The following is a 27,941-nucleotide window of genomic DNA, read 5'->3' on the forward strand; positions in this document are numbered from 1 at the left end:
CTGCATGGATATTCTATCGGATTGCCCTTCTGGTCCTGGATGGAGCCTGCCCCCTGTTGGAGATCTACCTCAGCAGGTTGGAAGCAGGCAAAACCCTCAGAAGGCCTCCAGTCGATGTGGGGTGACTTTCTGGGGGACGTGGGATTTCAGAAGCCAATAATGATAGAGGGGGTTTGCTTTCTGCCCACTCACGTGCTCTGTGTTGACTCCCCTGTGGTGATCGTGACCTAAAGGCACTGTGTTTGGAGTTTTATGAAGCACAAGGCTCTGGGCTGTTCTCTCATGGGCTCAGATTTGGGCCACTCCAGAGGTCTGTGTCTTATGAGGGTAACCTGCCAGTGGCCTGAAGTGCAGATGGTCCTTCTTGGCCTGAAGACATCATTCCATCCCAAGTGGACTCTGGGAAAACTTGTTGTATTTCTTGAGTCACGTAGTCTGCATCCTGGACAGATGAGACTCCTGGTGCTGGCTGAGAGAGATCCCGCAGTCCACCTGGAGCTTCAGGGCTTCGACACTCCCTACCCCCACCCCCGTTATCTCCATCCCTGGGGGGAGGTGTCCCCTGAAGGCCTCCTTCCCTGGAAGGCTCAGCAAAGCACAGAACATGGCTATAGAGCTTCTCTGAGGTGGGGGCACCCAGCTGATTTAGTGGCCTATCAAGTGGATTTGGATTGTTTATTGGAAATGCCCATTATTTATGGTGGCTCATGGCCCTCAAAGCACAGGCAAAGGCTGTTTTTAGAAATAAAACTAATAAATAATAACTAGGTCCATGATTTATCAGTATGGAGGAAGGGAGCCCCTCATTTCCAGTTGGAGCAAAGCGTCCTGAAAGGATCAGATTCTCTCTCCCAAGAACTTGGAGGAAATTCCTGCAGGGATTGGGAGATCTGAGAACAAAGAGTTCAAAGGAGATTATAAAAGAAAATCAAAGACACGTGCCTCTCTGCACCTCATCCTTAATCTCCTTCTAGCCACATTGACAAGTTTCCCAAATTTTCAGCTCATTAGATCTGATTACTTATTTTGGGGTGACAGAAGTTTTAATTGTCTTAGCCCCAAACTATTTTAAAATGAGAGACAAGAAGTGGTTGTTACTGTTGAATTGGCTGCCTTGGTGACTGGTTTAAGGATCAAAATCCTACTGAAAACCTTTTCCTTTCCACTCCCTCCCTCCTCTTCCCTCCCCCTCTCCCTCCTTTCCTCTCTCTCTCCTTCCTCTCCCTTTCTTCCCTCCCACTCCTTCCCACTCCCTCCTCCTTCCCTCTCTCCCTCCTTCCTTCTCCCTCCCTCCCTTCCCTTCTTCCTTCACTCTCTCCCCCTCGCCTCCCTTCTTGCCTCTCCCCCTTCCTTCCCCCTTTCTTCCCTCCCTCCTTCCCTACTTCCCTTCCCTTCCCTTCCCTTCCCTTCCCTTCCCTACCCTTCCCTCCTTCCTTCCCTTCTACCTTCCCCTCTCCCTCTCCTCCTCCCTCCTTTCCTTACCCTTTCCCCTGCCATCCCTTCCTTTTGTCCTTCCCTTCTTGCTCTTCCTTCCTCCTCTTTCTTTCTCTCTCCTCTGTAGCCCAGCACAACAGGGCACATGGACAGTCTCTGTTCATGACCCTGTGCCCATCTTGATACAGGACTTAGTCCTTTGGTGTATCCCTCCCCCAAGAACAAATCCAGGATTCTCTGAACACTGGTGAGGAAAGCAGATTTTAATGCATCTTTATTGAAGATTCCATGGAAAGGCTAATGAGGGTCCTCACTGCAAATGACAGGACAGTTAAGGAGCATTTCTGCTGGGCACATCTGCCTCCCACCCCATCACTCCCTTTTTCTTCTTTGGCCTGGGCTCTGACCTCCTGTCTCTGTCCGTACCTCACAAGGCACAGGCTGTAGCCTTTCTGGATCCTGCATCTAACTCCAACACCCCCATCTCTTATCTTGTGGGTAAGGTAGGGAAAGTTAAATTAATTAAATGAATCTGAAATGGAAATTAAGGAGATTTAACTCTCTTTTGCTGTTGCTTTCTTGTGACTTCATACCCATAGTCATTGGTCCTTCCTTGGAACACGACCGGCGATTTTTAGGAAATTTTTGGAATGTTTTCACTATTCCAAATCATATTTTTTTTCATGTCACTCATTCATTCATTCATTCATCCATTCATTCATTCAGTAAATATGCTTAGTAGGGTACATCTAGTGACAGCTATGACCCATCAGAAGGTGAATCTGACTGTGTTCATTGTGGAAAAGCCATCCAAACTGTGCATGGCAGGGCTGGGTGACGCGGGGCTAGGGAAAATGAGGGTTAACAGCGACATGGGGGTACAGAGTTAGGAGATCTTCAAATGGCAAGTGGCCTTAGAAACTGTGGGCAGACAATTCCTTGGCCTCAGCCTTGTTTCCTTTTGTCAAAGAGAATAAGAATCAGACTGAAGATAGGGATTTGGACCTTGAGCCCAGGCAAGACTTGATAAACATAAATCAAACAGGGAGGCACTGGCCACTTTGGCAGAATTCGTAGCAGGGAGTTTTGAAAAAGCCCTTACAGGTTAAATATCTGAAGGGCTTTGCTAATGCATATAAACTGAAGAAGAAGTAGCAGACGAGGCAGTGTTCACTGTGAATGGTGAGTACAGACCATGGTCCAAATGCTTGCTGGGTAAGGCAGTGTGGGATCGGCCTGGACTTCTAGCTCATGAGACTGCATCCATGTTCCTCCGAGTGTGGCAAGGAGAAAAGCACAAAGGTGTCTACCAGCTGCGTGTTATCATGTAGACTTTTCCAACTTCATCTCCTATAAAATGATGGCGATGTCCCAGATTCCCTAGCAGACTGTGTTTATTTCCAGAGTTGTCTGGAGGATGTCAGGAAGCTTGGCCTAGGAGTTCTGTGGAGGTGGAGACTGGGGCTTTTCAATTAGACCTTCCCAGCCATGTGTCAGCAGGGTCACCTACTAGCTATCCTCACTGCTGATTGGTAGTAAGTGCCCATTAATCAACATGGAAACGGTTCCCAGAACTTTAGGGGCTAGACAGGTACACAAACACCTGGCCGCAGATGGCCCAACCCGGCTGCAGAAAGCAGGGCTGCTGGCTTGGAGGAGGTGATGGAGTGGGAGGACAGTATTCAGGACAATAGAAACTATTGTTTATTGAGATCTGGCACTTGCCAAGCACTAGGCTGAGGGCTTTATAAGCATCTTATCTTGTCTTCAGGACGACCTGGGAGGCAGATGTCAGTATGCTCTTTATGTAAGTTCAGTCCTCTACGCTCCGTATTTGAAGTTGGGTGTGTCTGATGCAACTCTCTGTCCCTATGGCCATCTTTGGAGCAAAATAAGCAAATAGTCACTCCCCTCAACTCCACTGAGCCCAGAATAGCATGAGTGGGTGCTCTGTAGGTTCAGGATGGCCTGCCAGGACCTCTAGGACTGTTCGTGAGCATAAGCAAACTAAAGTGGGCTTCAGGATGATGGGGCTTTTGAGAATGAACCAGTTTTCAGAGTTGCTGGCTGCCCAGGGGCGACGCCATGTTTCTTAGGGTTCATGGGGGCTAGGTCAGGACTAGACAATTGGGTAGCTCTCATTTCCCCAGGCCTTAGGGAGAAGTGGAGGCCAAGATCTCAATTATGATAGTAGTTTTATGGCATCTCTAAGCTTTCCTAGGTCTCAAGGCCCCTCCCAGGGCCATGGGTCCCTAGAGGCTCATGTCTGCCTATGACAGTCTCCTCGGTAGGTTACTGTTCATGCTTGGACCAACACTGATGCATCATCTGTTATACTCAGGACTGTGTTCTAAGATTGCAAATGAATGAGGGGCTCACTGAGCTGTGTGGGAAGACAGATCATGGATACATAGCATTCTTCTCCCTAAGATCCCCTTCTGCCATGACTAGAGGGGAAAGGATTCCTTGCCAGTCAGAGATTAAATCTGGAAAAGACTTGGCAGTTTGCAAAAGGCTTTCCCAGAGACCTTGGCAAATGAAGCTCCTTGCAGGAAGTGTGGAGTCATATTCATCCTGGCAGCATGCAGGTGGTACTCAATGAATGTGAACTGACCAGTCACAAATATTTCTTAGGTACATATCAAGTGGGCTGAGGGTGGAGGGTGGGGAGGTGAAAGAAGATGTGTGGTGTAAACAGCAGCCAAAAGTCCTGATTTCATAGTGTGGTGTAGTAAAAATTGTCTTTGGAGACAGGCAGATCTGGGTTCAGACCTTAACTCTTATGTAATCCAGACTTACTGGCTCTGTGATCTAGAGCAAGGCTCTCACCTCTCTGGACCTCAGCTGTCTTTATTTGTAAAAGTGAGATGTGATACCTCCCTCACATAGGTAGGTAAGGATGAAACAGGGTAGCAAGTGTGTGCACCTGGGTGTGATGCCACCTGTGGAGCAGCTTGGAGCAGACACCCCTGTACAGCACACACATCTCCACTGACCACCGTGGAGGTCACTGCAGCTCTCTGCCTGCAGGTGTTCTCTGGTTGTAAGCATGCTCAGCCCATGCACAGGAGAAGGCAGAAACGCTAGGGAGTCATGTCCAGGGGTAACCTCACTCCAGCGGTAACCTTCAACCAGTGAGGGACTCCACTTTCACACTCCTTAGTGTAATAATTACGAGGGGTGTTTCACAGTCTCTTAGAAGGTCCCAGGGGGACTGAGCTCCAGTAGCCTGCAGCATGAAATTGCTCATGAACACATCCATGCTGCCTTCCCTCCCTTCTCTGGCTCATTCCCTCGCCACGTTTGCTGGGAGCACTTCCCAAATAAACCACTTATTCCCAAACTGCTTATTTCTTGACAGCAGGCAACACCAACTAAGACAGAAGATCAGTGAAAGCTCCTGTTGTGATTTTCAGAGGGCATGGATATAGGTAATGAATGCAGGGAGACATAAAATACCATGGAAGAAAATACCACCGTCTGAAGTCATCTAGGAAAGCTTCAGGAAGGAAATTACAGACCACATTTGATCTGAATGCTAAGGGTTGAGAAGGATTTGTACAGGAGGGGATGGGCCTCGGAAGGGACTTTCAGGGCAGAAAACAGTGTTGTATCCATTCTTCCAAAGATTCCTACTAAAGCTGTGTGTGAGTCAGGTGGGCAAACAAGTCACATGGACCCGTGCGTCAACCTCATCTGGACACACCACCTCCTGGCTGGCATGGTCTTGGTTGTTTGGCTTTATGCTCAGCACTCTTTAAGGCGATACTGTATTAGTGCATGTGCTGCAGGGCTAGGGCTTTCCTTCTGCCCCTGAAGTGTGGCCCTATAACCTTCTATCTTTGCCAAGCCAGTTGCCAAGACCTGTGAATCCTCAGCAAACACTCTGCCCCATTGTTCACCAGAATATCCCATGGAACTTGAGTCTTCTGAAGGCATCGTGAGGTTTCTGCCCAGTGTTTCTCAGGATCCTTGGGGGATTCTGTGCTGACTCATCTGCTTGAACTTCTTAGGACTCACTGGACTTGCTGTGACCCCCAAATCTGAGGCATTAGTCTTATGTTTGTTTCACTTATCTGATGATCCTGCATTGTGCATCCTTTGAGTAAAGAAATGCAAGGTGTCTCATTCTATCCAGAGAGCATACAGATGCAGGGTTTCCTTCTAGAAATGAAGGAGGAGAGAAAGAGGAATAATGTCACAGTGCCTAAGACAAGTCTCTGCTGCTTATTGAGTAGTTCATTGGTTAACAAAAGCCTTTTTCATCAGGAACCTTTGTTCAAATAAAATCTTTCTGAATTGGCAATCACACAGGTAAAAGCCGAATTCCTCTTGATGAAGTGAGAGTGCTTCGAGGAAGCTCTCCTGCTCAGATCCCCCATAGAAAAGCACAGTGTGAAACCATTGCTGGAGTGGGGAGGACGGTGGAAGAAGAAAGATGATGATTATATGTACCCTTTGCTTTCTGTAGTTCCATTGTACCTGGTTATCTATTTGGGGCCTCCCAGATGAATTCAATTCTAATGTGCCAGAGAGACCTTGAAGGAATGAGAGCTGAAAGACAACAGTTCACGTAGTCGGAGTTAAAACTGACGGGGTGAAAAATCTGTCTCTCAGACTTATCAGCTTTGCTTTTATCTTTCAGAGGTTCCAAAAACAGAACAGACTTTTGAAGAACGGCTGATACTCAAAGCTTTCTTGCTAAAGTTTGTCAATGCCTACTCACCCATCTTCTATGTGGCCTTTTTCAAGGGGAGGTGAGTACAATGGGATCACACATGGAAGGGCAACTTGTCACTAAGACAGGGCCCCCCACTAGAGTCAGCCTGTCCCCACTGTCAATTCACACTGTTAGTCCCATTCCCCTCTTCCATCTGTATCACACTGCTGGTGAAGCAATGGCATTAGCATGGTAGCATTTGGGGTTAGAATCTTCAGGTTCTGACAACCAGGGAAACTGTACAGGGATTTGACCCTGGGCCTCCCAATGTTAAGGACGGGATAGGAAGGAATTTCAGGTCTAGCGCGTGGCTTCTAGGTCTTGCAATGCAGACTTCACAGGTTAAGGGCACAGTCTTCCAGGAGACTGCCCTCACTCCAGACACTAGCTGCCGGCTCTGGGGTTCCTCTGCCACTCCAGATTCAGACTCACTGGCTATGGCCACTAACTCCTCAGGTTTGATAATTCTCTAGAATGACTCACAGAACTTAAGAATGTTCTACACTTAAAATTACAGTTTTATTATAAAGGGATACAATCCAAACTAGCAAATGGGAGAGGCACAATGGGTGAGGTTTAAGAAGGTCCTAAAGGGAAGTGTCCATGTCCTCAGTACGCATTAGCTCCTGGCACATCAATGCATCTCACCAACCAGGAAGCTCCAGACCTCAGTGCCCACAATTGGTAAGGTTGCATCACATAGGTATAATTGCTTGAATCACTTGCCCCATGACTGAGCTTTGCCTCAGCCCCTTCCCCTCCTGAGGTCAGGCTGCTACTACCTAAATCAAAGGCCCAACCCTCCAGTCAGATGGTTGGTTTTTCTGGCCACCCCCACCCCATCCTGAGATGTTTAATGTGCATAAATTAGCATAAATTTAAATATAGTCCTAAATGCCCAGCTTGAATAACAAAGAGACTCCTACTTGGAAACGAAGGATTTAGAGGCTTCTCCAAGAACCAGCGACAAAGGCCAGTCAGATTCTTTATTATGTAATACATCTAGATGTAAAATCACTTCTGATAACTATTTCTCAGGGTAGGTCAGTTGGTTACCTATAAGGAGATTTCCCAGTAGGCATTAATTTTGTCAGGAAAGCTTCCCTAGCACTAAATTCTCATCAAGCAAGCATTCCATAGCAAGAGCTATTATTGCATATATTTGATAGTTTCTTACAAATATATTTGTGACCAAAACCACAACCCCCTTGTTGGGATGGTTGCCCTTGACTCTTACAAAATTAGAGTAGTAGAGAGACTGTCCTTATTAATGGGTGCTTTCCACTGGTGCTTTCTCTCTAAATTTGATATCAATAGCAAGTTTCATACATCAATATTCCAGGCCAAAAAATAGGGTCCTGACTCTTAGGTGACTCTTAGATAAATTTGTGGTATACTGAAAGAGATGGTCTTGTCAACAGCACATTGCAATAAGTGCTATAATAGAAGTATAAAGAGAAAGTGTTGGCGAAATACTTAATTGTGAACAGAGACAGTGAGAAGACTTCATAGAGGAAAGATTGGAGCGGAGCCTTAAATAGATGGGTAGGCTTTCCACGGGTGGATGAGGGGCTAATATTTCAAGTAAGAAGGAGTTTTCTCATTACCTGGCTGGTTCCATGATGGGCTTTTCCACTCCACTTCTCCCCACCTGCCCCACCTTCTTGTCCTCAATAAAATAAACCCTACTTGGAAAAAGAAGGAGCAGGCTACTTCCATGCCTTTGAATATTTTCAGTAAGAAGTCTGCATTTTTCTTTTCTGATCCCAGAAATCTCTACTTGCAACTTTAGCCTATCTCCTCCTCCATTTCCTGGGAAAACAGAAACTCTTACTGAGGAGCTACAATCAGAACTCAATTCTTGACGTTAGATGAGGGAAGAAGGTGCACAGATAGTACACTTCGAGTTAATCCAGACCTTGTGGTGTTTAGGCCCAGAAACTATCACATGTGCACATACATGGGACATTCCCAACCCCACACCGGCCCCAGCCTCAGCCCCTGTCCCCTGGAACTTGGGTTAAGAGGTGAACTGTAGGTGGAACAGGTGATGGCTAGCCCTTAACAAGATGTAAAGTCCTACCACTGGGTGATTCAGCTCCCTGCCCTGGCCAGCACTTTCAGGGAGAGTGTTGGACAGTGCCTGTTCCACTCAGAAGGCATGCCTTCAAGCAGCCCTACATTTCTTCTTCCCTAACTCTCCCACACTTCTGGATTTCAGGTTTGTGGGCAGGCCTGGAAGCTACGTTTACGTGTTTGATGGTTACCGCATGGAAGAGGCAAGTACAGCCTGGGTGTTACACGTCCAGCTGGTGGTTTATAGGTGTACCCCTGGCCCCAGCCCCAGCCTGAGCCCTGGCCCGAGCCTTTCTTCTTGCCTGTGCCTCTCTGAGCTCTACTTGGTCTAACCACATCTTCTGTTATCTTCTCTTCTGGGCAGTGTGCTCCAGGGGGCTGCCTAATGGAGCTCTGCATTCAGCTCAGCATCATTATGTTGGGAAAACAGTTGATCCAGAACAACATCTTTGAGATCGGAGTCCCGTAAGTAATGAACTCCTCTTCCTTCTCCGTTTGCTGTCCGGGGCCTAGTCCAGCAGGACCCCACTTTCAGCAGGGTGCTCCTGGCCTCCTCCTCTCAGACAGCTGGTTATTTACTCCTCTGTCCACTTGCCAATAATTTTCCCCTTGAGGCAGGGCACCTCCCACGAGGCTTGCTTGCTAATCTAATTCAAGAGGTTTAAGGCTCAGAAAGATTAATAAGCACTTGCTTCAGGAACTTAATGACAAAGTGGCAGAGCTAGGAATCAGGTATCTTGGACCTCAAAGTGCTCTCTGTCCTCCCATTGAATAAGTAAAAAAGATGCATTGTGGTGGATATAAATGAATACAAAAGTTGGGAATATTACATAATAATTTAGAGAAATCTCTAAGAAACTGTGGAATATGTGATCTTAGAGGGGGAAGGACATGGAGCTGGTAAAGCTCAGGCTGGGTCTTCATGTGGATCTTCTCTCCTCTCCCACATGGTTTTATACCAATTTCATAGAATGACTCCTTTCAGTTAGATGTTGCCTTGAGATAGTCATGAAAATAAACACTTAGTCATAGGCACAGGATTGAAAAGAAATGAAAACTCAATAATGAAAATCTACCTTCAGGTCAAAGAAAAATGTAACCCCCTCTCCCCGCCATCACCATCTTGCATTTCTATTGCTTTTTGGTGCTCATGTACCATTCCTTAGGCTCAGTCCTTAGAGTGTTTTTCCGCCTTCACTCTGAGAGCCTCAGGGGTAGCCCAAGGTGTATGCTTTTCTTGGAAGAGGATTGGCAAGCATGTTGATGCCTGGGCATCTTGTTGCACCTCCTTGTTTAATCTAGCCTCTCATCATCGGTCAGGAAATCATCACTTTTGAGAAACTTCACCCTCTGAAAGTGTGTCATGTTCCCTGCTTTCTGATTGAAAGTCATTCGGTGATAGTCAAGCAAAGCTGGTGAAACACATGGTCACCGTTCTCTAGGAGCTTACCATCTCAGAAAGAGACCACATTTGTTATGGATAAACATCCAGAAAATATACAGGCCAGGAAAAGATGTACCAAAGCCACATGTGGCTCCTTTGAAGCCACAAGACCAGCCCCTCCACTACTGCTACAAAGGAAAGTCTCCGTTCTCCTTCAGACATCTGGGGAAGACACCTGTCCTTCCAGAACATTGTTATTCTGCTCTGGGTGGAATTGTATACAGCTTGCAAACATGAGATTTATTCATCCCTGGACATCTGCTCTACCACTTAGTCCATTCACTCTGGATCCAGAGGCCTTTTATAGAGTATAAGAGAGACAAGAGCTCAGGCATATGTTTGGACAGTGTATTGGCATGTCCCCCACCCATCAACTCCATCAGCTCCAGAGCAGATGAAATTAACACATGGCTGTTTGCCTTGAAGGCTAAATTTTCTTGTTTATGCTTGATGCATGTTTAATGTGCCACACTTTAATTGATGGCAATTGCACAGTGACTCATAAAGCTGTGGGCAAGTCACTTCTCTAAGTCTTGCTGTCCCCCTCTCTTAATGAAAATGATGGCATTAGACTAATCTCTAAGGTGTTCTTATTTCAGCTCTGACATTCAGGGAGCCTCTCCTTTATTCATTGAAGCTGGGCCCTACTGGTTCCAATTGCAGGTCACTTCTGTTTCAAAAGACTTCCTCATTTCAGTTTCTAGTCTGCCAAAGGACACATACGACATAATTATGATATATATATATATACACACACACACACACGTATATATATATGTATGTATATACACACACATACACACATATACATATGCTACATAAGATATGTAGTTAATTATAGTAATAAATATGTATTTAGTCCCTAAAGATGTAGAGCAAAAATTCTTCTATCAAGCCTCAGTGTCTTTTATCTCTAAAGCTCTTTATAATTATATGGGTTCTATTCTGAGTTCAGTCATATGAAATCACAACGATGGTGATTATTGGATTTTCCACTCTCAACTCAGAGCCCATTCTCAGTAAATTAGACCACATCCAATCCAGAGTTCAAGCACCTGGTGATATCTTTTTGTGTGACACCATTGAGAAACGTGAAATAAGCAAGAAAATCAAAAGGAGTCCTTCATAGTCAAAAGAGAAATGACAGTTGAACCTGACAGTGAAGAAGGAGAAGTATTATAAAAATCAGATTTAGTGGTCTTGAATTCTTTGATGGAGGTAGCATATCTCAGTAGGTCAGGGACTGTCCAACAGATCTGGGTTTAAATTGAGGCATTATAATATACTCACTGTGTGACTTGTTAAAGTTGCTCTAAAAGGATTCTCATGCAACGTGGCTTATGTAAAAATAAAGGTTGGATGAATGCCCAGCTGTCTGGAAAATAGAAAATATGGACTCCAAAAAAGGAAGAACCATTCTTAGAGTTTCTAGGCAGCCTAGGTGACTAAGCGTCATTACCTTTTTGTTTGTAAGTGATGCTTTGTGAGTGTTGCAAGTCCAAGAATGAGATTGAAAAGACCAAGTCAGGAACACTGTTTTTCTCTTCTGTTCGGGGCCTAATGGCCTTTGGCTTACATGCCTTCAGATGCTTTCCCCTCAGGGGAGATAAATATTAGTCTTAGAGGCCAGATTTGATTTTTAAAAACAGAGGCAAGTCTGAGGAGTTAGATAGGTGATCATACTCAGGGTAAAAATATAAGATTATACAGCTAGAAGTTGTTTATCCTCTACTTCTGAAAGGAATTTTCTAAGATTCTTCCAAAGAAAATTTTGAAATGTTAAAGACCAATTGACTTTTATCAGTAAGCCAGGTAATCAGCTGTGATTTATTCCTCTTCACAAGGACAAAATATTCTTCTTAGATTCTGTGTGTGTGTGTGTGTGTGTCTTGCAGAAAGTACGATAACCACAATTTTGTTGCCCTTGAGAATCTTAACAGTCCAGTAGGCTTCTCGTAGAACATTGTTTCCCAATCTTCAGTGATTTGTGAGCCAACTTTTGAAGTTGTTTTCTCCATACCTACCTAAACAGCTGTTTGCATATTAATTTCCTCTAAACCAACTCACTTTTTGTTTAAATTCATAACATTTTTGAAAATGGAAAACAAACACTGCCAGTGACCATGAATAGCAAATTGCAGTAGAAAGCAACACGATAAAAAGTAAACATTATTAGACAAACGATAACATCAGCCTAGGATCTGCATTCTCCTTGTTATAGAGGAAGCCGCACAGGCGCTGGGGAGTTGTTAAAGACATGCCAGCAGCAGACTGGGGGTTTTTCCTTGACTGCCATCAAAGGGACTGAATGAGAGCAGGAAAGGAAAGAACTCTCCCAGATGATCTAATGAGATGAAGACCAAGTATAGAGCCCTCCAAAGTGTCAAAAGAACTGCTATTGGAATGTGTCTGTTGCTCAAGAAATGTTGCTTTAGAGCAATATTATCACCTGTTCATCCCACAGGTTTCCAGAAGGCTGGTACAATGTGGGCCATGTCCATGGATACTGTACAGATGCCCTGTGGGACCTGGATGAGCTTTACCAGCTTGCTCAGAATCTCCATTGCTACCCCTAAATCTGGTTGGTGCCAGATAGGCCTCAAAATCTACAGGGCCATGCAGAAGCCCAGCTTTGTCCAGGCACCTTCCACCAGGCAGCAGCAGTCCCATCTTGGCTAGGCTTGATTCAGGGCCTGGAGATGGAAAAGCAATGTGCTTCCAAGGGAGGCAGTAAAACTGGGGGCAATAGGCTCTTTAAAGGCAGCTCTGCGACTAATTGAGGACATGATAATAAATAAAACTGCATTGCGTGATCTGGCCTTGGACTCTCCCTACTCAGCAACCCCAGGCTCCTGGGGCCTGACACAGTTGTGACAGATGATTTCCAGAGAGGAGCTGGATGGTTTTAAACATTACAGGCCCCAGAACAATGCTCATCGGCAGCTCCATCTGAGATGACTTCAGACATGGCGGGCAGAATCGGATCTCGTGCTATACTGCCCAAGTCCCCTGATGGGGGTTTCCATACCCGCCTCCTGCTGCTGCCCCACACACCCCGCCTTTCCCACATGTGTTTGTGCAAGATAGACTTTGGATCCAGATTGTATGGTGCCCCTGAAATATGGCCCCCACATCCCAACTTCTCAGTATAATTTTATCTGAAACTCAGCTCCAGTTATCCTTGAAGCAAAATTGAAAATGGTCCTTTCTTTTATCATTAAGAAAGATGGAATTTTTTTTTTGATAAAAGGTAAAATGCAGTCTTTTTCAAATGCCAGATTCTCTCCTGGATGAAGTCTGAGACAGACAGAGCAAATGTATGAATACTTCCACTAGCGAAGTGTCCCCCATCCCTATTCTTACTAAAAACACCAGATCACATCCCAGAATAGCTGTAATGTACCCTGGACACGGCCAGTAAGATTTTATAAACTCTCTGCTTTTTCTTTCTCAATAAATGTGATAAATATTACATTTCAAGACATAAAACAGTCTCTCTTTAAAGCCATTACAGGTGAAGGAGGTCTGTGTTCTCCAAGACAGAGGAATCTGGCCATGAATCAGAAGTTTAAGGAACAAATTTGAACCTTGTCGGGTGTCAAGGAAAGGGATACATAGCTCAGACAGTGCCGTGTTCCTCTTCTTTGGCTTATGTAGGGCTTGGTTCTGTTTTCCCTAATGAGACTTGAGGCCTGTGAAGCCTGGGTCTATGGAGAGCTGCCTGGGGCCCAGAGTCCTGTGGCAAGAAGGCCTCAGGTGTGACAATCACCCTGGTCTTGGGGTGAGCCTGTGGAGTGCAAGTGAAGGAAAGGCTCTGAGCCTTCCGGACACTTTCTCAGACCTGTCATTAAAAAGGGGATGGAAATATTGCAGAGTAGATGAAAAAGACAAGAGGTAACATCAAAGGAGTTATTTTAACGAGCGAGTGCATCATACGGTCGGAATCATAATCTAAAGTTTTCCAAAGGGCCCATCTGTATGTTATACAGTTTGCAGGATTCCTGTTAAATCCTGTTCTTGAGGGACTTTCTTTATTAATTTTTTTTAATGGTCACTGAGATCTCCAGGAGAACTTCTGGGAAGGAGGAGTGCCTAAAAATTGTTTGTGGATTTTTTCCTACCACAGCGTCTTTGACCTCCCACAATGTGTAACACTGTGACTGCACTCTTTCCCAAAGCTCCCCTACCCCCTCTTCCCTCTCTACCACATGGTCTTGCAGTTGGCCTTCTGTTCCTCAACTGCTGCTTTCTTGCCCTTGGAAGACCCTACGCCCTCTCTGCATCCCTTGACTGTTGGTATTCCTTTTCCGCACTCCACCCACATGTGGGCTCATTGCTAGTTTCGGTTCTTCTCTCCAGGATGGTTCTTAATATTGTTAGCTTCCACCTGGACCTGTTTGAAGGGCTCTCTGCCCATGTATAGAACGCTTCCTGGATTTCTACTTAGTTATCATATGGGGTCCTCTGCCTCAATGGTCCTTCTCCCCTTTATCAAAATGGCTTCTTCTCTAGTGTTCCTGTCCAAGGAAACTACCACCACCTACACACATGGCCAAGAAACTCAGGATAGTCCTTGGTTCCTCATTATGCTTCCCTTCCCATGTCCAGGTCACCCCCAGCTTCTTAACTCTGCTTCCTGAGTCTGTCTTTGTCCTCCTGTCTACTGCAGTCATCCTGGACTCTGTGGACATGATCTCTCACCTGAGCTGCTACCTAAGATGGCCAACAAGGCCTTCCATGCTGTGAACTTGCTCTTTCCTCACTTTTTCTCCCCTACTCTGTGCTCCGAGCATTTGGAACTCCTTCAGTCCCTTCTCTGAGCCATTTTCACATTTGCCTTGGGCCATTACCTAGAACACACCTTCTCCCTCTTCCCCACACTTCTTTCATCTTTCATCATTTAGTTGGTTTACACATCTCTTCCTCAGGGAAAACATCCCCTGATTTAGGTCAGGTTCATTTTCTTCGTTTTCCATTCTCATAATTACCTAAATATCTCCCTTCATAAGACTCACTACACATTATTGGTAGCATGCACGCACGCATTTATTTATTTATTTATTTATTCTTTTAGAGATCTTATTATTTATTCATGAGACACACACACACACACACACACACACGCACGCACAGAGGCAGAGACACAGGCAGAGGGAGAAGCAGGCTCCCTGCAGGGAGCCCGATGTGGGACTTGATCCCCGGTCTCCAGGATCATGCCCTGGGCTGAAGGCGGCGCTAAACCGCTGAGCCACTCAGGCTGCCCAGTAGCACTTATTTAAATGTCCACTTTTCCAGCTAGGTCATTAAACACATAAGATGTCTTTTTTTTTTTTTTTTTCCTGGAGACCATCCTCCTGTTCAAACCAAAACTGTTCACTAAACTTTTTATATAGCCACTAATCCCAGTTAGATCCACTACTTCCTTTTTCTGATAGATTTCTTGTTTGCTAGATTCCATTGTTTCCTTTCTTGTTTTATATCCTTGGTTGGTGAAAATCATCCTCTAGGAACTTCACGAGAGTAAATGCCTGGAAGGATATCTTTTTTATTTATTTATTTATTTATTTATTTATTTATTTATTTATTTATTTTTTCTTTTTATTTTTTTTTTAATTTTTATTTATTTATGATAGTCACACACACAGAGAGAGAGAGGCAGAGGCACAGGCAGAGGGAGAAGCAGGCTCCATGCACCGGGAGCCCGACGTGGGATTCGATCCCGAGTCTCCAGGATCGCGCCCTGGGCCAAAGGCAGGCGCCAAACCGCTGCGCCACCCAGGGATCCCGGATATCTTTTTTAAAACCCTGTGTGGTTTACATTTCTTTATTCTGTCTTTGCACTTGGTGTCTAAATTGGCTGGGCATAAAATCTCTTGCTAAAATTCATTTGCCTTCTCAATATTAATATTTTTTTCTAGCCTTTTCTAGGGTCAAGGGCTGATGGGGAGAATTCTATGTTTTTATTCCAAATAATTTTTAGAGAATCTTTCTCTCTGGACATGGAAGCTTTTAGAATCCTATTCATTATTCCTAGAGTGGTGAAATCTCATGGTGATGGATCTGGTGGAAGTCCTTTTTCTTATCATTATGCTCAGTAGGTCCTCTCAATCAGAAAATGTGTATCTTTCAGCTCTGGGACATTTTCTTGTATTTCCTTGTACTTTTCTCCCCATTTTCTCTGTCTTCTTTTTACACTATCAATTTTTTCTTCATCTCTCCTGTCTTGGCCTACAGAAAAGGTCTATCCAGTCCACATGATTTGGCTTCAGAATATTTAGGTTCCACCTAGGTTTTTCTTTATTTCTTATTATCAGATAATTATTGCTTGCTCTTTGATTATGAAATACTGTATTTTACTCCTGCTTCTATGGATCTCAACTCATTCTTTAAATCCTTCTTTGATGATGATGATGGTGATGACAGGGACTAGGATAAATACATTTATTGAGCTCTTAGCATGTACCAAGCCCTAAGTTAAGTATGCTACATAGATTAGCTCCCTTAACTGACCCTGGACTAGTTAATATTTTCTCATAGATAGGAAATTTAAAGCTTATGGAGTTTTAATAGCCTGTCCAAGAAAATATAGCTGGTGAGTTGTGAAACTGGGTTTTAAGCAATTATTTTCTGCCATCAAAGATCAGAATTTTACCCACTACACTACATCACCATACTATGTCTCCTTGATGGTAAATGGTATTACACAGGACACTAATCAAAACATTATTTTGAACTATTAGATTTCCACTAACTGTCAGAAGCCCTTTCTAAGAATGGAAGCCATACCTAAATGATACTGAGAATACTCTTCTGGAAATAGCTACATAGAAGTTAGATGATTCCATGTGGGGAATGTGGGGGGAATGCCTGCATTATATGGAGTATGGACTTCAAAACCCCTTTAACTCTCCAAAGCTATGATTCTGACCACTCTGCTATTAATTCTCCTCCCAGCTATCTCCTAGAAACTTTCTCTTAGATCAATTAACAGAACTGGCACCTTATTCCTTTACCTAATTTCATTCTCTGTGATTGTATATCAACGGAAAGTATGAAAAGACTATACCCCTCAGGCATATTTTAGCATCTAGTATTGAAAATAATAAAGTTATTTATTGATTGCTTACTATATCCAGTTATTATGCTAAGGATGATACAAAACATTGTTTCACTTAATCTTCAGAGGTTAGGCTATTATTATTTTGGTTGATTTAGTCTACTTGGGCTGTCATAACAAAATATCATAGACTGGTTGGCATAAACAACAGAAATTTATTTCTCACAGTTCTGGAGACTGGAAAATCCAAGATCAATGACTGGCAGTTTGCTGTCTATGAGGGCCCCCTTCCTGGGTTTCAGAAAACTATCTTCTTACTGTGTCCTCCACCACATACTGTAGAGAGAAAGATCAGTGTCTTCTCCTTTTCTTATAAGGCTACCAATCCTATTGGACTAGGACCCCAGCTTTATGACCTCACTTAATTACTTCCTAAATACCCGGTTATCCTCAAATGTAGTCACATCTAGGGTTAGCACTTCAACAGATGACTCATGGGGGAATTCAATTTAACCTGTAATAGTTCCAGAGGCTTTTGGTGACTGGTCCATTTCTTTCCCAGGAAGCTAAAGAAACTATTTCGGAAGCTGAAAGATGAGACAGAACCTCGAGAAACTGACTCTGCCCACTCGAAGCATCCAGAGCAGTGGGACCTAGACTACAGCTTGGAGCCATATACTGGACTGACTCCAGAGTACATGGAGATGAGTAAGATCCCATGATCTTTCCTTCTACTGGGGGGAAGTTTACACAGGGTGTCTGCATGAAGGGCAAGGAAGGGGATTAGGGGAATGATAGGGGCAGTCTCTGCATCTTCTTGAGCTTCATCCTACACAGTGTCACCTTCAGTGCCACATGGAAGTGGGGAGGGTAGAGTAGAAGGAATCCTGGAATGAGAACCAGGAGCAACTCTTATTACCACCTTGACACTAGGGTGATACATTCTTATTCTTGGGCTTCTTCTCATCTATGAAATGAGAAGTTTGGTCTCTCAGGTCTCTTCCCCTGGTTTCTGTCATTGATAAACCTGAAAGGGTTTATTGAAATTTCCATTAAGGAAGAGTAAAGTAATCCTATGACACTCAGGGCAAGGATACATACGTCTTTGACATGGAGAATATAGGAGAGTCCACCACTGTACTCAAGTGGGGCTGGGTAAAATGTTAACTTTTCTCTTAAAAAGTTGGGATGTTTGTGTAGGGGATGAGAGGTAGATTTCTCATTACAGAGCCTCTTGCTGTTCTTATATAAAGTTTGAAAGCAAGAGTGCATGTGGTATATAGGCTGGTAGAACACAGTCATTTCAGAGGTGGTTTTTAGCCATGAGTTCTCCATTTTAGATTAGCTGCCTTCAAACTCTTGGTTTCATGTGAATAATCCTGACCTTTTATTGGGGTGGATATTTGAGAAGCCTCTTCCCCTGACTTGGAACTAATGAATTAAAAACATTGGACCAAGAGGTCAGCCGCATCACCTCAACATTTACTCAAGTTAGAATGTGTGGAGATCCATTGGAAGAATCTCTCAGTACTCTATCATCGGCCCAGTGTTGTGTTTGCATAATGGCTCTTGCCTCCTATGGTTCATCATGTGTAATAGGGGACCCCCATGCCTCTCTGTGTACCAGGTCCTTCACTTGTTATTTCTAATGGATATTTCTCCTCTTCTGTTTATAAGAATGTGTGTATGTATGTTAAGGGTGGAGGGATGGATAGGGTCTAGGTTAGGTGGGTATGAAAGTTCTGTGGTTCTAAAATTCCAAGCAAAATCTTCACCTTGTAATCTAAATAAACTCACCAGAGAAAGAACAATCATTATATCTATTGCAGGAACAAGAGGCTAGGACCTAGTTTAGGTAAGCATGGAGTTCCCTTATGCTCTTTACCTTTATCTAAGTGCTGCTGCCGATCCTTCTCCAACAGTGAACCGGGTATTCATGCCAAGGCAATCACTTCTATGGCAGATGCCACCTCTCTATGTCTACCATCCTATCAGACAGAAATTGCTGCCACAGGGTGAGGCTTCTATTGGGCTCTGTCTCCCACCCAACCCCTACCCTCCAACCCCAGCCCTCCAACCCCTCACAGAGCTGTCCATGTAGGTTTTCCTGGCCTGCCTATCTATCTGTCTGGGTAGCTGGCTATTTCAGAGCTTCTTCTTTTGAGTCCTTGAGAGCAGAGACACTTGAGCTCTATTCCCTGGATTCAAACCCTGGCTCTGTGACCAACTTATCTGGACAGCTTTGGGTAAGTAGCTACCTATATGTGTCTCAATTTGCTCTAGCTGTAAAAATAAATAAATACATGAAATAATAATTAATAATAATTATAATATCTACTGCATGAGATTGTTGTACTTAATGCATTAGTATCTGTGAAGTGCTTAGAAGAGTATCTGGCACATCTAAAAGCCATGTGTCATCAAGTATTGCTATTTCTCTTAATGGTCTTGAGGCCCTAGGAAAGCAGAGTGTAGGAATATATGTGCACTTTGTCTGCCACCATGTTGCTGAATGGACACCCAGTATGTGTTCAGACTTGGGCACTTTGCAAAGTAAAAGAAGAGGGAAAAAACCAAGAACTAGACTTAATGACCTCTGAAAAAAGTTCATACTCCGATTTTGTAGAGTGAAATTCATTCTATAGATTAAAACACACACACACACACACACACACAAACACACACACACCTCCTTGTAGGCTATAAGGGAACAAAACAACCATATAACAGAAAGTTTGAAAATACAGAAAAGAAGGGAATAGGTCTCCCAAACTTACCTTGAATCAGCCCAATTTTTTTTTAGCATTTTGGTACCATTTCTTCTTAGACCCTTTTTATTAGGCATATGATTTTTAAATAAAGTTGTAATCATAAGCACACATTTGTTGCTCTTTTTTCACTTAGTATTAGATGAATAAATATTTCCAAGTTGTCATATATTATTCAAAACTAAGAGCTGCATGATAAATGATCCCTCTAATAAATGTACCATAGTGTATTTGCTGATTTTCCAGTGAAGCACATTGGAGACCCATTTTCCAATTCTTCCCCTGTTTTAATGATCTAATATATATTATCCTCCTGCCTATAATCTTTTCCATATTTACTAATGATTCCTCAAGGTAGATTCCCACAGATGTGATTACTAGATTGAGGGTATAGCCATTGTATAGTTCTTGATTTATTTTACCAAATTGCTTTTTTAAAAAATATTTTATTATTCATTCATGAGAGACACAGAGAGACAGAGACATAGACAGAGGGAGAAGCAGGCTTCCTGCAAGGAGCCTGATACGGGACTTGATCCCAGGATCCCAGGATCAGGACCTGAGCCAAAGGCAGAGGTTCAACCACTGAGCCACCCAGGTGCCCCCCAAATTGCTTTTTAAAAGGGTTAGACCAATTCACAGAGCCACAGGCAATATATGAAATACTCTTCTGGTGAATACAAATTATTTAGTATCTTGAGGTAATGTGATATGAAGGAATTATCAGTGTATAGTAAGCTTGAGATTCTCAGCGTGTGGCCACCTTGTTCTACCTTATTGATCTGAATATTCCAAACTCATCCTTTAAGACAGCTTTCCACAGTGTTTTCTCTGTAGAGTCCTCCTAGACCAAGCCCCGTTCCCCCTGCATGAGGAATTATTATTTGCATTAATTATTTAATTCACTAATTTTATTAATAATTAATTATTTGCATTTCTGTCCCAATGTTACATATGGTATATACACTGATAGTGTATCTAACAGGATTATGGTAATATTGCTCACATATCTGTTCTTCTACAGACCCAGTCTATTGGATTCTAAAGAACAGTGTGTAGGAATCATGGCTTATTCATCCTCATGCCCTCCATAACCCAGCACATTTCCTGGCACATAATAGATACTGTGTCTGATAAACAAAGATAAATAAATGAATGAATGATTTATTAATTAATGAGGGAAGGTTTCTTAACAGAAGTAAGTGTTTAACAACTTAAAGAGGCAAATGAAGGATCATTTTCAAAGTGGGGCTTGGTTGATGGTGGGTCAAGCATGTTTTGAAAAGAGATTTCCAGCTGTAGATAGGATATTGGACTTGATCCCCAAGGTCCCTTTTGGTTCTGACAGTCTACAAATTAACAATAAGAGTAAGGGAGAGCATTCCAAGAAAAAGGATTCACAAGGTCAAAGAGTCTTCTGATAAGTGTTAACAAAGCAAATGGTGGTTTTGGGGTAGGGAGAGTTTAGAAGAAGATCTCGTATGTGAGTGGTGAATCCTGAAGATCAGACAAGTTTGTTTTTCACATCAGGCCATAGAGAGGAGTTGTAAAATCTTGACCAGTGCTGTGACTGTGTTTCCCTTGAGGCAATAGGCAGCAAGTGCAGAGGGGAAGTGGTAAGACAGAGGAAGGAAGAAGAAACAGAGGTGTACTTGTTTACTCATTCTTGTATTTGTCAAACACTTACTGAGCATAAGAACAAGTTTGGAGACCAGGACAGAGTCCTCAACAGTTCAGGATAGTGATTCAGTCAACAATTCCACTGATTCTGGTTGAGTCTTCTGTGGACGAAGAAGCCTGGATCACACTTGGGCTTTCCCAGCTGGGTTCCACAAAAACTCACTCCCAGAATTCTTTAGGCCATTTTACTAAGGTATCAGTCATTTTAGAGACATGACGATTTTATTTTGTATTTATATAAGTACAAGTCCTGTGTTTCTGAGTTAGATTCCTTTGATTCCTTTTGTCTCTGGAATATCCTCTTCCCCCTTGAAGGGAGCATTTGCTCCCATGTACAATCAAAGTCAGGGCTGCAGACTAAACTTTACCAAACATTATTCCATCTGGCAGTGTAGGCTGAGTGAGGGTAGGGGTGGGCTCTGGAGCCAAACCACCAGGTTCCTGGTCCCAAGCCTGTTATGGCAGCTACATGACTCTGGGCTTGACACATAAGGTCAGCCAGGCTCAGTTTTCTTGTCCAGAGAGTAGATTTGATGATAGTAGCGCCTACCTTATAGGATGGTTCTGAGAAGTAGGTCATGGATAGACAGTAGTTAAAAACCAGGGCTTGGTACAAGTAGGTTCTCATGAATACTAACTGCCACTGTTTTTGTCAAGAGTCCAATTTCTTTACCTTTAATTTAGGAATTAAATTTTAGAACTAAAAAAAATTTGAAGCCCAGGGGTGCCTGGGGGGTTCAGTCAGTTAAGTGACTGACTCGTAATTTCTGCACAGGTTATGATGTCAGGGTTGTAAGATTGAGCCCTGAGTCAGGTTCCATGCTCAGCAGGGAGTCTGCTTGAGATTCCTTCCCTCTCCCCTTGCCCCTGCATGCCCCCCCCACTCACTCTTATGCATGCATTCTCTCTCTCTCTCTCCCTCTCTCTCTCTCTCCCTCTCAAAGGAAGGGAAGAAAGAAAGAAAAGAAAGGAAAGAAAGAAAGAAAGAAAGAAAGAAAGAAAGAAAGAAAGAAAGAAAGAAAGAAAGAAAGAAAGGAGAAAGAAAAAAAGGAGAAAGGAAAGAGAAAGAAAAGAGAAAGGAAAAAGAAAATAAACTCTTAAAAGAAATAAACAGTCTGAAGCCCTTAATGTAGTGAGCCCTGGAGGTAGGCTCTACTCTTGAGTGTAGGGTTGGGTAGCGTTGTTGATGGAATGAGGGTACTGATTCAAAGGCATCCCATTCAGAAGCCCTAGATGTAAACACTCCAAGATGTTTGCCTTTTCAGAGAACTCTAAGCCCTAAGGGCTCTACTTGTCAAGCCTGGCATCCCAAATGGGCTCTTTTTGTCATCTGTTTATCTAAAACCCACAAACTTTGTTCCTTTAGTCATCCAATAAATAATCACCATTGTCTTCCTGACTCAGGAATTCAATTATCCCCCTTAGAGCCTTCCTCCAGCTTCTTAAATGCAGCCCAGGTTTTGAGGCCCTTAATGCGGGTGATAGGATGAATTTCTTCTGTCATTTCACCTAGTCATTAGGGGAGATCTCATTTTTCTTGGTCCTGAGTTTACATCCTATCAAACTTTAATAGAAAGGGAGGTGCCAAGGATCCCTGGGTGGCTCAGCAGTTTGGAGCCTGCCTTTGGCCCAGGGCGCAATCCTGGAGTCCCGGGATCGAGTCCTGGGATCGAGTCCCACGTCGGGCTCCCAGCATGGAGCCTGCTTCTCCCTCCTCCTGTGTCTCTGCCTCTCTCTTTCTCTCTGTGTCTATCATAAATAAAAATAAATACATCTTTGAAAGGGAGGTGCCTTATGCTTGCAAATGTACATATTCATTCATTTGAAGTGAAGGCCAGATCATGACTTTGGAGGGCCAAGAGCTGACCATCCCCTCCTTGTCTAGATATGTCCACCAAGACCTGTGAGTATCACCCAGTGGCTAGAAATGCATGGCTGATCCTCCTCAGAGACCAGGGTTGTACTACTCTCCTGAAATGGCCAATTCAAACCTCTTTTTTCAGGAAGGACATCCTGGAATTGGCGTAGACCCTGCCTTCTTCTCCAACATTCCTCTCTGACTTTGCATCAGCTGCAGCTGAGGAAGGGCCTGCTCAGTATGGTCCAGAACCTTTTTTATTCATGGCTCCTTACTTCACTGGCTTTGCATCTACTAAGAATTTTGCATTCCCACTCCAGCCTTCACTGTTCCTCCTTTTTCTTCTTCTTCCTCTTCTTTTTTATTTTTATTTATTTTTAAGAAGATTTTATTTATTTATTTGAGAGAGAGAGAGAGAGAGAAGGAGACCATGAGCAAGGGGAAGGGCAGAAGGAGAGGGAGGAGCAGACTCCCTGCCGAGCAGGGAACCCCCCCGCAGGGCTCCATCCCAGGAACCTGGGATATGACCTGAGCCCAAGGCAGACACGTAACTGACTGAGCCACCCCGGCGCCCAGGCACATCTTCTTTTTTTTATTATTATTAACTGTGTTCCCCATGCTGAACTTTTCATCTCCACGATCTATTTTTTTTTGTTTTATAACTGGAAGTGTTTACCTCCGTGTGACTACAGATGCATCCTAACTTGTCCCCTGCTTCCTTTCCCCCTTTCCCATTTCCTTCTCACTTTTGAAAATGGCTTTTCCAAAATGCAGTCCAGAGCATGTTATATTTTCTATGTAAAATCCTGCCACATTACTGACTTCCCTTACATTAAAGTTCAAGTGCCCTACATGGTGCAGCTGGCAAGGGCATCCACACGCTGGCTCTGCAAATGTACACCTGCTAGTCTCCTGCTTCTGGGGTTGGGTGACCTGTGCTGGTCTCTCTGCCTACAGCAAGTTCTTGCTGAACTGCTTAGGCCCAAACATGTCTCTTGAAAGCAGTTTTGGGTTCTTCCATCAACAATTCCTCTCATCCCCTACACCTGCTTTGGTAGAGAAAAAAATGTGGTTGAGGAAGAGACACCTTTTTTTCCCCCCGCCTAATGTCACCACTAGGCACAATTCCTGGAATGGAGTAAGACCCCAATAAGATAAAATTTTTTTTAAAGATGGATTTATTTTTCTTCAAGAGAGCAGGGGCAAGAGGGGCAGCAGAGGAGGGAGAGAATCCCCAAACAGACTCCCCACTGTGCATGGATCAGACGCAGGGGTCTGTCCCAGGACCCCTAGCTTGCGACCTGAACTGAAACCAAGAGTTGGAAACTTACCTGAGCTGCCCAGGCGCCCTTCAATAAAATGTTTCTTAAATGAGTGGCACTTTAGTTCCCTTCCTTCAGTGGCAGAGAAATAGAGACCTCACGTCTCTCTAGCCCGTGATACTTGGGCCGGCTTCCCTGTTCACAGTGCACATATTTCTCTATATTTCTTATGTGCAGCAATTTCCATCTCCCAAGACCAAGGTGAACCATGTTTATTATCAGGGCTTCCCTCAAAGAAAAGTCACTTCTGGCTTTAATTTGCTCCTTTGCCTCTGGGGGTCAAGTTGTTAGCAGAAGTGGACAGAGTGGGACGCTCCCCCTCAGACTCAGATTTAAGCTCAACTACGATTTCATGTCTTCCCTCTGCAGTGCCGCCATCCTGGCCATCCCCGAGGGCATTGCTGGGTCAGGATCTCAAGGGCTAGTGGCAGAGAGAGAGGGGCAGACAGGTACAGGAAAGGGCCTTGTCACAAAACAAGAACAAAATAAAACAAAATGCAGCTAACTGTGTTTTCCTCAGAGAGGCTAGACCTCTAAAGGTTCCATTTGACTGAGCAGAGGTGTGTTACAATGATCCATTCTCTTCTTTGTTTTGTCCTGTTGTTGCCAGCTCACCAAACTTCCTTGGGCTTTGGAACCCATGTATCAAGGCAGCACTAACTCTGGCCTGCAACTAGAGACTTCTCTCCCAGCGTCTCAGGCTTATTTGGGGGCATTAGACCAGGCCAGGTGGAGAATCAATCCCTGGGGAGACATTTCTCAGCTCCTCTGCCTGGAGACTTTACTGCTGTGACTATTCCTTTGTCCCTGTTCGATCACATGGATGGTTTCACTGCCTTCTGGGCCCCCAGCTTACAAATCTCAACATCGCTTTGCTTCCACTTTTCTGTGTCCACATCCCTTCCATCTGGGCGGTTTGGTCTTTCCTCTGGAATATCTCTGGAAGCCACTTCTTCTGCTCAGCCACTTAACCTCCTATACCTGGTGCTTTTCCTGGCACAATCTCAACACATCCTTTGCAACCACCAACCACTATCTTGCTACTGCTCTGTTACATTTTCCAACATTAGCATTGGTCTTGTCATCCATTATTCAAAGACTTCCAGGGTTCCAATTCTTTACCAGGGCCTTTGTGGGACGTCCTTTCAATGCATTTAACCCTAGGCCCCTTTACGCATCCTTGGTCCAGCCAAAATGGATCCCAGCAGGCAATTTCTCACCCACAGCTTCCATTTCACTCCTTTCGTCTCTGACCTTCCCTAGCCACCTTGCCCTGGAACTCCTGGTGCCTTCTCATTCTGGGGTCACCTCCTCCCCAAAGCCCCTTCCCTCCCTTACCCTCCTTTCCTTTCCTGCCCTCCCCCATTCCTCAGGATTTTAGCTGCCCTCACTGCCGCCCCCCCCCCCAAAGGATTTCAGACAGGCTGCTTCCTAAGCCAGCAATGCCTCTGATAGCTCTTGGTAACTAAATTCCTGGGGGCAGATTCCTGGAACCACAAGGCCTAGTGCAGGCCCCACCACTACACTAACATTGAAGAGACTCCTAACTCTGGGAAACAAACAAAGGTTTGTTTAAAGAAGATGTGGTCTATATATACAATGGAATATTACTCAGCCATCAGAAACGATGAATACCCACCATTTGCTTCCACGTGGATGGAACTGGAGGGTATTGTGCTGAGTGAAGTAAGTCAATCGTAGAAGGACCAACATTATATGGTTTCATTCATACGGGGAATATAAAAAATAGTGAAGGGGATTAAAGGGGAAAGGAGAGAAAATGAGTGGGAAATATCAGAGACGGTGACAAAGCATGAGAGACTCCTAACTCTGGGAAATGAACAAGGGGTAGTGGAAGGGGAGGTGGGGGGGGGGAGACGGGGTGACTGGGTGACGGGCACTGAGGGGGCCACTTGATGGGATGAGCACTGGGTGTTATACTATATGTTGGCAAATTGAATTTAAATAAAATACTAAAACACACACACACCAAAAAGCCCTGGTAAGGAGTGACTGAATACAGGAGGGTAGCCCTTATCCGGCTCCGCCTTTCTCTCTCTAGGCTGAAACATCTCCCTTCCTGCAATAGTGCAGTCCTTTCTCATGTAGTAATGGGCTGAGAAACCAGTGGGTAGGTTACCAAGAATGGGAGTTACCCATGTTTCTCCCTGTCCTTTACTGTTTCCCCCTCCCCCGCCTCCCCTTTGCTTCTGCCTTCTCCCCTCCCCCAGCTCAGGCCTATTATGTACTCCTTTCCAGGGCCTAAGCCAAGGAAATAAGAGAAGGCGTAATATGAACCCTTCCACGCTGCTCATAGGTAGCAGCCCTGGGAAATAGCTTGCTGGGGGGAAGAGAAGACTGAGGTCCACAAATATCACAACCTTGTCAGAGGCAATAGTTTCTGCCAATCCTGTGGAATGACTACAGGTTGGTGGTAGTAAGCCTATCACTGCTTCTGACTTCTCTGCATCTCTGTTTTCAAAGCCGAGCCCCTTTTCTCTTCGGATGATCAAGGTAAGGCAGAGCAAACAATCTCTGCTTCCAGTCTTCACAGGGTGTCTGTCAGGTGAGAAGCCGGTGTGACTCCAGCTCTGCCTTTATCTGGAAGTGTGACCTTGAGCACATCATCTCTCTGGACCTCACTTTCCTCCTTGACATTATAGGGAATTAGACCAGATGACGAGTTTCCGCAGAGATGTGACTCACTGGTCTGTGATCAAAACCAATTGTGTAATATGTCACAAGTTGGGTGCTACTGATCATATCATTTAAAAATATAAGGTGGAGCGGAGTCAATGTCACCCTCACTTTCTCACATTTCCAGATTATTTTTGAGTGAGAGAGCAAGGCAGGTTTCAGCATGCACAAAGCCTGCCATCCGCCCCCTCCACCCACCAATTTAGAAGTGAATGAACATAATCATTTTTCACTGAGTGCCTTGACAAGAATAGAGTTTCAAACCCTGGTAACGTCTAGGGTCTCTTCCAATGTTGGCATTCCATTTCATACATCCAGCTAGATAATACACCTGGAAGTCAGGAGGCCCAGCGAGTGATGCGAGTTGCCTAAGATCACCCTGCAGATCCATTAGTGGAACTGAGGCTAGAGCCTCTTTCCAGATCATTTCACAGGAGACTTTCATTAGGACCCATGGGAACTTGGGCTTTAGTGGAGGGATAGGGGTAGAGTGAGCTTTCCTCCTTCCTTACCAACAAGCTAGACCTCCCAATTCCAGAAAGACCTTTGTCTTGGGCTTTGAACAAAAATGAGAGCAGTGAAACCAAAGCTGCCCACTCCCTCTGGTGTGCCTGACATGGTGATCCTTGGCTCTGCTCTCAGCTGTCAGCTTCCTTCTCCGTGATCCCCAGGACCACCCGTGCAGACAGGAAGTGTGCTGAGCCCACTCTGAGCCTGTCAGTTGTAATGGTGAGGCTGGTCATCAGTTGAGGAAGGCAGCAGGGAGAGATGTATTATATTTACATTTTTCTCAATTGAGCTGGAACCAGGGCCCAGGGTCCAGGAGGCATGGGGGAGGGGCCACTAGGTGAAGGGGAAGCTGGGAGTGGGGGTGAGGCTGGGAGT

At 44.4% G+C, this 27,941-nt stretch overlaps 1 protein-coding gene across 4 annotated transcripts in view; it reads left to right on the plus strand.

Annotated features, from left to right (window-relative positions):
- Nucleotides 1-27,941, plus strand: part of ANO2 (anoctamin 2) — a 343,486-nt gene that overhangs the window by 289,384 nt on the left and 26,161 nt on the right. For 3 of the 4 annotated variants that reach the window (XM_072799266.1, XM_072799267.1, XM_072799268.1), the window contains 4 exons: nucleotides 6,080-6,191; nucleotides 8,376-8,433; nucleotides 8,595-8,695; nucleotides 17,294-17,439. In XM_072799266.1, coding sequence (XP_072655367.1) covers nucleotides 6,080-6,191; nucleotides 8,376-8,433; nucleotides 8,595-8,695; nucleotides 17,294-17,439 — 417 coding nt within the window. Of the gene's footprint in view, nucleotides 1-6,079; nucleotides 6,192-8,375; nucleotides 8,434-8,594; nucleotides 8,696-17,293; nucleotides 17,440-18,653; nucleotides 18,848-27,941 lie in introns of those variants that run through there. The other variant, XM_072799269.1, reaches the window with a different exon arrangement.

Source organism: Canis lupus, chromosome 25, assembly GCF_048164855.1.
Source record: "Canis lupus baileyi chromosome 25, mCanLup2.hap1, whole genome shotgun sequence".
Lineage (NCBI taxonomy): Eukaryota > Metazoa > Chordata > Mammalia > Carnivora > Canidae > Canis > Canis lupus.